The 9,869-nt window shown below is 32.4% G+C and overlaps 1 protein-coding gene across 7 annotated transcripts in view; it reads left to right on the top strand.

The window, feature by feature from the left end:
- GRIK2 (glutamate ionotropic receptor kainate type subunit 2) overlaps positions 1–9,869 on the top strand; it is a 1,079,206-nt gene that overhangs the window by 954,463 nt on the left and 114,874 nt on the right. For all 7 annotated transcript variants that reach the window (XM_072831955.1, XM_072831953.1, XM_072831957.1 and 4 more), the window contains one exon: positions 1,138–1,355. In XM_072831955.1, coding sequence (XP_072688056.1) covers positions 1,138–1,355 — 218 coding nt within the window. The remainder of the gene's footprint in view (positions 1–1,137; positions 1,356–9,869) is intronic.

The following is a 9,869-nucleotide window of genomic DNA, read 5'->3' as shown; positions in this document are numbered from 1 at the left end:
GCCAAAAGATGTGTTATCTTACTGCACCAGTGATTGTTTGAAAGATATGGCCATAAAACAAATCAGCAAATACAGTCCATCTTTGCTTCATTCCATTTTACTCGAACCCTATTCAAAATTAAGTAATTTGTAGCCAATGCTTTCTTGACTATAGATTCAAAATGATTAAAAGTGTTTAGCAATATATTACATATATCTATAAATTTAGTATACTTTTCTTATTAAAAAAATCACAATGCTGATATGTATTCATCTCAACATTAAGATTGTAAATGGTATGTATAATGTAAACAATGTGGTAAAACTGTAAGTCTTGATTTTAAAATTGTTAGGATCTTATTTTGTAATCTAAATTAATTAAAATTCACTATAATCAAAAGTAAAATAGAATCCTCAGATCCCATTGTCTTATTAATACCATGAGCAGGCAACTCCAGCCATGTTTGTATTATATTTATGAAATACTTATATATATATATGTAAAAATAAATTTGTGGCTACTTAACTCTATATTCTTATCCTGATTCTCTCGTGGAGACTAACTATAGTGATGGGAGACATTTGTTTATACAAAAGGAAATAATATACTACCTTATTTTAAAATAAACCTGAGAACTAAAACCCCATATCTCAAGGAATGTATAATTGAAATGTATTTTTATAAAACATAACTTTTTTAAAATGGCAAGATAGACAAAATTTATGAGCTTTCATGCACATGAAAAATGAAACTTTACATAAACCTTGTTAAGAAATGAATTTGAACATATTTTAAATCATTTCTTCTAAAACTGAAGTAACTAACAAGAATATGAAAAACTGTACAAGTAGTTTATAGAGAGATTTTTCTCTCTTCCAATGTTATTTTTATAAAGGTTATAACTAATTAATTTGTACTGTCTCAGGTAGAACTCGAGTCTCCTGTCACTATACTTAGAGTGTCCTAAGAGACTTTTATTATCTGAAATAAGTCTCTGCTCTCCCAATGGTTGTGGCTTGCTTACTAAAGCAAAATGTGAACCTGTGATTTAAGCTTTTATTACACAGTGATTCCCTTCTGCCACTGTGACCAAAAGTACCTGACTGCTGATCAAATTCTCTGTATTCGTTTCACCTTTTCCCCCCAATCTCTGTTAGGTTCTGAGCTCATGCCCAAAGCGCTCTCCACCAGGATAGTGGGAGGCATTTGGTGGTTTTTCACACTTATCATCATTTCTTCGTATACTGCTAACTTAGCCGCCTTTCTGACAGTGGAACGCATGGAATCCCCTATTGATTCTGCTGATGATTTAGCTAAACAAACCAAGATAGAGTACGGTGCTGTGGAGGACGGTGCAACCATGACGTTTTTCAAGGTAAGTCCTTCTCATTTCTACAATTTTACATATTAAAATGATAGAGTGCAAACAAACCTTTCTCTCGTAATGAATATAAGTGTATAGCCACACTGTTACTTGTGCAGAATAATCAATCGAGTACTTCAGAGAGTGGAGAAATCTATAACTAAATTCAAGGTAAACCATTTTAATACTTGCAAGTGGCAAGGAGTCTCTGCTTTACAAGGATTCCCTTTTTGTTCGAAGGAAAATCTGCCCACAGGTAACATTTTGTCTGAACAAGGTTTTATCTTTGTAAATATATATATATAAATATAAAAATATATAGCATATACTAATATATGATAAATGAGTATGTTAATATAGTGTATTAGTTCTATATTAATATATTTACTGATATATATATTAAATACTAGTAGATTCAGACTCCACAAGGCTTAGCCCTTCCAGAAGAATAGAATAATTACATGTAAGAATATTTCTCATACATACATTTCTTTCTGTTAAGGTGAGACAAGTTTCACTTGTTCAGAAGCCTATAGAAAAGGAAGGAGAGCAAATGATAGAAAAAAACAGGAACAATTCTTGTTATCCGTATATTCATCCATCTAATATTTTGTAAAGCAGAGTCTGAAAATGGGCTACTGAGCTTAAAATGGTTTCCAGAAGGACAGCCCTGTGGCATTTAAATGGAAACGCAAAATGTGCTTGTACTGACGTCCAGGCATATATAATGCCTTCCCCTCCTCTTTTTTATTCCTTTCTTCTTACTCCAGCTCTTCTCACTGTGCCAAAGTAGTTCAAATGGGGACATTTCACTTTCTGGAGTCAGACTTACTTCATATCTTTTTTATATTTTACCAAGTCTTTTAAATTTCTTTGTAGGTCAGGAAAAATTTTAAGCGTTGGCATTTTCCTTCACCGTTGATACAAATGTAATTGGCAGTTTAAGTATGCCGAAGTGAGATTTTTTTTTAATAAGTGACTCAAGCTATAAAATAAATTTTTTCATCAAACATTCATCCAGTACCTGTTGAGTACCAGAAATTGCACTACACGTTGGTATTCTAGAGCAAATAACATCTATTTCTCACTTTAAAGGAGATTCTAGTTTAGTTGGAGACACAGAGGACTAAATCAACAATCATGGAACTGGGTTTTAAGCAATTTAAAATACCTCTGCCAAAGAAATATGTAGTTTTCACTGTAAAAGTTCTTACAGAACTAAATCAGCTCTTATTTTAGAGTTCTGGAGGACATTAAACATCTAAAGAGTAAGATAGATTGAATGATTAATCAAATCTATGTATAGGAATCTATGTAATTCTTATAATTTAATTATTTTCAAAGTGAATTTCTCCTGTGGCTAGATGAAAGCTTGAATGTATATTTTACATTTAATTGGAAAATCATTATTATTTAATCAAATTTATTGATGACCGAATATGAGCAAAGTATTATGAACAGGATAGGGCTATTTGACTATATTAATTGCAATTGATCAATTTTTCCCCAATTGAATATTCAGAATTAATAGAAATAGCTTTTCTTATACAGTTTTTTTTTTTCAAAAGGAAATCAGCTGTTGAAAATACTAAATGCACATTGTCAGTGTCATTAACTCTGTAGGGAGTGAATATGCATTATTATGCATTTAAATTACTATAGTATCCAAGAGAGTTTTGAAGAAGAGTTTGTCAAATAATACAAAGTGCCTAAAGCAAGTGATTTGATACCAGAATTATTTCTGCTTCAAAAATACATCAGAGTTTTCATTTCATTTTTATTTTCCAGAAGAAATATTTTAAGTTTCAAAGCTCTTTTATACTATGATCAAGGTTTATCTCTGAAAAATCATTTTGAAAAAAAAAATTCTTTTTTCTTATCTTTAGGCTTATTTTCTCCCTTTTTTGTCTTTTTGATTTTCTCTTCTTTCTTTTTAAAATTTAATTATTTTTTTAATTTTATTTTTTTTAGCTCAATTACTCTGCAGTGTTAGTGTCATTTTCCCCCATTTTCACTCTTCATTGCCACTGACTTTTCTTTTTTGTCTTTCATCTCTTGTTTTCACTCTTACATGCAGGCTTACCACTAGCACTAAGAGAAAATTGGCATAGGACAATTTTCTGTTTCCAACAGTACAGACTTCCTTTCTGTAGAATTAGGGCCTTCTGGAATCTACACTAGTCGCAATAAAAACCACACAGTGATTATCATTAAACTGACCATTACCTTAGGTCAGTAACTTGATCACATACTGAATTCTTACTGTTGATATTAGGAAAGAATTAGAATTTAAAGAATCATTAAATCTTAATTTTTCTTTAGTTATTTTAGTGTACCCCTAAATGATACTAATTTCAACCTCATATTTTAGCTTGTTAAACTATACACTTACACCAGTCGGGTATTTTAATTTTTTTTTAAATAAAAAAAAATATTCCCTAGCAATCTGGAATTGAAGTAATTGCATGCTCATTTTGAATATCTGCAATGAACCAGGGAGTAGTGTGTGTATCTTATTTACATTTGATACCATTCTTTTATTTCTTAATTAACAGCAATGCATACAAACACTCTAGGAAGCACCCTTAAGGCACTGATTTCTAAAGGAATTTCCATCTTGTTTTTACAAATTTAACAAGACCCTGCTGTTAGTTAATTGTTCTGGAATGCTCGGTTCCAGAAAATTATTTTAAAGAATGGTATAGTTTTGTTACTACAAGCAAGAAGAGCTGGCTCAAGATACCTGGCCTTAAAGGGGTAAGTTCTCAATATTGCAAAAACGGAGAGTTATGCCATTCTGCAACATTAAATATGTATTTTTCCAAAGAACATGCTTGACTTTGTTTATTGAGCTTACTGTGTATATTGTCTTCAAAAAGAGTTCTTTCTTCTTATATCCATTACACTTCACATACATTCTCTCCAAGGATAAATGTAAAGCCATGACCAGTAAAATAACTCAAAATTGAGTGTATGGTAGTCTTCAGGGTTATTCCATGTAAACAATAGAAAACTGTATGACATCCCCAATATGTTCTTAATCATATGTAAAGGATAAAATAGCTGAAGGCCCAGAGATTTTATTGAGAAATAATAAAGGAGTTGTCAAAACTTCCTTCTCGGAATCTGGAAACTTGGTGTAATACAACTGAAGTCTGATCCCAGGGCTGAACACTACAGAATGTTACTGAGCAACAAGCACATTCTTTTCTCCCTGAAGAATAAAGATTAGAAGAATGAATGCATATAGATGACATGTTCAAAAATAACTCAGCTAGAGCCTGTAGGTGTTATGGTTTCTTTTGAGAATCCTTGGATTTTCAAAGTGAGTCATATTTTACAAAATGATGCCGAATCACCTATATTTCTGTGTAACCCATGACTCAGGTTTTCTGATTTCTACAAATTCTCTCTCTAGGTTTGGTTTACCTGAAACCTCTGGCTTGCTGCATCTATTAATACAGTCTATTCTTCCCAAAAAAAAAATAGTATCAAAGGAGATACATGTTCTCTTTTGTGGTTATTTTAAAAAGTTCTTCCACATATTAAAAGGATATTTAAATAGTATGAAATATCTAATATAATCATGTAATACTTCTAAAAATATAAAGGCTACAATTTAGAATAGTTGTTAACAATGGGGAGAAAAAACTATGAAATCAGAGAAACTGGAGCTTAATTCCTGGCTCTACCACCTGATGGCTGTGTTTTGATAGAACACTGTTCCTTATAAACCTCTGACTCCTCATCTCTGAACTGGAATGACTAACAAGACCATTCTCACAGTATTTTTTGAATATCAAATGAAAGCTCTGCATGATATGCTAACCATTTAGCAAAGCTTGACAGATGTTATATATTAGCATTACTAGAAAACGTGACTAATTAAAAATACTCAGAATTTAGGATGATTTTAAACATAGTCAAGTAAATTATGTGACCTACAGCAGGATAAATCATTTCAAAATAGATTTAAAAAGAAATCAAATCATGTTTATCTAATTGAAATTGCTTCAGTCTTCTGACTGTTGTTGTCATGAAGAAGATGTAATTTGATAAGTGAAATAGAAAGAAACTATGAAAGCTTTTTCCTAGACTGTGTATTTTGGAATGGTATATTGAGGTTCATTTAGCAATTCTTTGGGGGAATTTATTGAAAATTATTGGTAAAGGAAGATATAAAATATTTAATATAAAATGTGTTTATCCGTAATTTTAACTATTTTTTTTAAACCAATGATCAAGATGTCCTACTTTAGCCAGTATCGCCACACATCTTATGTTCTCAGTTATATGATATGGATGCTCATTTATAAGATACCAAGTTTTTATTCAAGAAGTATTTACTAATCATTCATCTTTTACATGGTAAGAATTGTGTTAAATCTTAGACATGTATCCTGCATCTCCATGCATTTCCCTACACCTGTCTGTTCAATCTCCTACATGTCCATTTCCTTCATTGCTATCCTGGTTCAGGACTGATGTCATCTCTGACCAGGGCTTTGTAGAACCATTTAACTTTTCTTTTTCTCAATTTGTTCCTATTGTTGTCTGTGCAGTTACTAGAGTGACTTAAAGTCCTCCAAAATTACCCTCTCCCTTTTGCTTTAGGATATAAACCTAGCTCCTCAGTGTGTTTACAAGGTATGTCATGGACTCACTTCTTATTTCATAGCCACTTGCTCTTGCACTTCAAACTATAGTCAAACTGCTTCATGTTGAGCCCCGGGTTGTGCCACAGTACATGGTGCACCTCCTTCTCCAATGCCTGTTATGCATTTTTTTTTCATTCTTGTCCTTCCTATCAACCTAATTGACTATATTCTCTTTATTCCTTAAGCCCTAATTCATACTTCACTTATCCCAGGCAAATTTTCCTGATCCTTCCCCTCCCCAAATCTACCCAGTTCTAGAAAGGTACTCCTCCTTTCTATCCTCTGAGCACTTTTTACTTCAGTTCTCACTAAACTTTTAACCCTAGCTATCAGCTTGGTTCCTCTGTTTCTACACTATACAGCATAGCATGAGGGTGGGGGAGCAGGGATTGAATCTGTATCATTCTCATTTGGATCTCTGGTTCCCTACAGAGGCCTTGCAGGTGGTTTGGGCTTTATTAGTTAACAATTGACGCCTCAAGTCGCTTAACAAGCAATGAAAAACTCTTAGTGGCATGTAACATAAACCTTTATTTAGCTTACAAGTCAGTAGGTCCTATTTTAGAAGCGTGGAAGTTCAGAGACTTTAGTACCTTTTGAACAGAATTATGAAAACAATAACCTACGGACTCATAGTACCAACAATTAAAGTAATAGCTAAAGATACCATGGCATAACCACCATTACTCAGAAGAGCTAAGTGTATTACTCATTTTGGCTCACCCACATGACCTCAACTGTTTGATCATATTAAATTTCTAAAACATTTGCTTTAAGCCATTGGGGCAGTTATAGTTATCACATGTTCTTGATAATCTGCTACTTTTTCTGAGCTTATCAGTTCTTTGGTCTTCTAAAATTAAATTATTTTACACCAGGGTGACAGAGCTTTTGCCAATACCATTTCTGCTAAACGTTTGTGGACTTTAAATGTATCCAGTTGAATCCATTTATAATCTAAAACCCACACCCTCTGTTCTTTTTAAAATGTGCCTCTCCCGACTAATTGTTGCTTTGGGATAGAAACTCTTTAATGGAGGAGAAAATCTACAAGGCTTTGCCCTGACTTTTTTCAGAGATCTTAACGAAGCATCTCCAGCAACATGCTTAATTTGTACTTTAATTAAGGCCTGGTGCCATGTCAAAATAATCTAGAGAAATTTTACTGGCTTGAGACATTGAAGATTACAAACACTTAAAATCACCCAACCATGCAAATTCCAACTCTACTTTATCACTGCTAAGTACTATTTGCAAACATCTCAGTTATTTTAAATTATTTCTTTCCCCCTTATTTCTTTCCTCCTCATCCTTCTCTTTGTTTTTCTTATGATTGTTAATATTCCGTATCTTTCTTATACTACCTTATTCTATGTAGCTAAATGTAACTAACTGATACCTTGAATATATTGTAATTTTGTCTAGAATTTCTTTGGCTGAGTCCAAAAGATTATTAGTGCATTTCAATCTTCCAATTTACTATAGGGTACACTTTAAAAATATTATTTCTCCCTACATTCACAGATTCACTTTTCCCTATTTTCTTCTAATGATTTCAATGTAATCTATCATGTGACCCTAAATCAGTGTTACATATTTAAGTTATTTTTATGGAAGCAACTTATTTATTTTACCTAATTCTGTGAAGTTACCCTTGGCACAATGACTATCACATTCGTTGATGGAAAACCTATGACAAAGGGTTTTAGGTAGAGTGTGTGAGTATCTTGAAAAGTTTGACAGAGGGTTTTAGGTAGAGTGTGTAATTATCTTGAAAAGTTTGCTAATCTATAGAGAACTGAAAAGGTTTTTTCAAAATACGTATCCCTTTATGGCATTTCCATTCTAACTCTGCATAAAATGTCAATTTATTTGGAAGTGTAGGTTATAATGTTAGGAATGCAAGCAAGTGGATTGATCCATCTGGAGGGAAAATTTTATCTTTTGGTACTTACCCACAGAGAAGGTTTTGTTTTATTTTTCTCTGTTCATAATCTCCCTTTTTAGAAGAACTCAAAGTACATTCTAAATGCCAGGTTATTAATCTTTACCACAACCCCTAAGGAAGGTAGGAAGCAATTATCATTATGCTCATTTAACAGATGAGGAAACTGGGCCATGGTGAGGTTAAGTGACTTATTAATTATGAAAGCTATAACCAAGGGACTCATAGTATCAACAATAAAAGTAATAGCTAAAGATATCATGGCATAACCACCATTACTCAGAAGAGCTAAGTGCATTACTCATTTTGGCTCACCCATATGACCTCAACTACTTGATCATATTAAATTTCTAAAACATTTGCTTTAAGCCATTGGGGCAGTTATAGCTATCACATGTTCTTGATAATCTGCTTCTTATTCTGAGCTTATCAGTTCAATGGTCTTTTAAAATTAAATTATGCTAGGGTGACAGTATAGGTTTTTAAGCCTGAATTGCTTGTGTGGCATGCCTGTAATGATTTTTTGAAAGCTCGAGTGATTTTTGCTTCTTAAATGCCAAAAGAACGTAAGTAATTTTTGAGTTGAGAGATAGAATGTAAAAAAATTGGCAGTTTCCTGCATATACATAATAAATGGATTTAGAAACATATACCATTCATTAGATATTTCTCATGTTTTTTCCTTATTTATGTGAAACATAATTTTTGTTTGTTGTTTTTATTTAGAAGAACAGTAGTCCTGAAGGTATGATATATTTACTATGAAGAGACTTACACATTGGAGAAGTAAATTTTCAGAATGGCAACTATAGTTTTCACATTGAAAAAGGATTTTCCAAAACGAGTGTTTAGTTTCCTCTTCCTATATTGGTGGTAAAACATTTTGAAAGTTTCATTTGTGTATACATAAAATTGGCCTAAAATAGTTTGCAAAGATGAGAAAGATAATCTGAACTGACTTTTGAACTCCTTTTATTTCTTTTAATTGAAATATTGACATATCAACTTGTGTAAGTTTAGGGGTACATGCTGATTTGATAAATGTATATATTGCAATATGATTGTCACTGTAGCATTAGCTAACCCCTCCATCACATCACATAATTATCATTTCCTTTTTGTAGTAAGAACAATTAAAATCTAGTCTCTTAGTGACTGACGTTTATAATACAGTATTGCTGACTACAATCACAATGCTGTACATTAGATCTCCAGAAATTATTATTTAAATGCCTTTGATATTCTATGTGGCAAATCCCCAGTTAAGTAAGGTCATCATAAAGAAAGGGTTTAATAACTATTTATCTGCACATGGATAGAAATTGGGTATGTCTTTCGTTGTGTACCCAATTTACTATTATATTTCTATTCATTTTCTGCTACAATCCAGGCAGGATTCTTTGACAATATAATAATTAGAAATTCGTTATGCTACCTCAGTAATTACAGAGATTCTTTCTTAAATAATTGCTTGTATAAGAGTCACTGTGTTTAACTTGCCATAAAGTTTTGCTTTCAAGTCATTTTTATTTATTCGGAGTCAATTTATGCTCAGTAATTACACTGACCTTTTCTCCTCAGTAATTTAGATCTCAGATTTCAGCTTTGAGTCTCACCTGGCAGGTATTGTCTCTACCCAGAAACTAATTGAAAAATTGAAGAGTAATATGTATATTGGTGTCAAAATTTTGTGACTAAAATCTTTTATTTGTTGATAGGTTGTACCTCTCTATGTATGCATCATAAATTCTAGACTATAGCTCAGCAAAGTTACTGATACTATTTTATCAGTGAAAGCACTACTTCAACTTATGGGGCCAGTCTTTTATGCATCAAAATAGTAGATTGTGGGTATGCTGCAACCAGTGGGACTGGATAGCATGGATGTTATATGGGAATATGGTCTTGTCTGACAAGCAAGAA

The sequence above is a fragment of the Canis lupus genome, chromosome 7 (genome assembly GCF_048164855.1).
Source record: "Canis lupus baileyi chromosome 7, mCanLup2.hap1, whole genome shotgun sequence".
In the NCBI taxonomy this organism is placed as follows: domain Eukaryota; kingdom Metazoa; phylum Chordata; class Mammalia; order Carnivora; family Canidae; genus Canis; species Canis lupus.
Note: the sequence above shows the minus strand (reverse complement) of the source record. Positions and strands in the feature narration are given on the sequence as shown.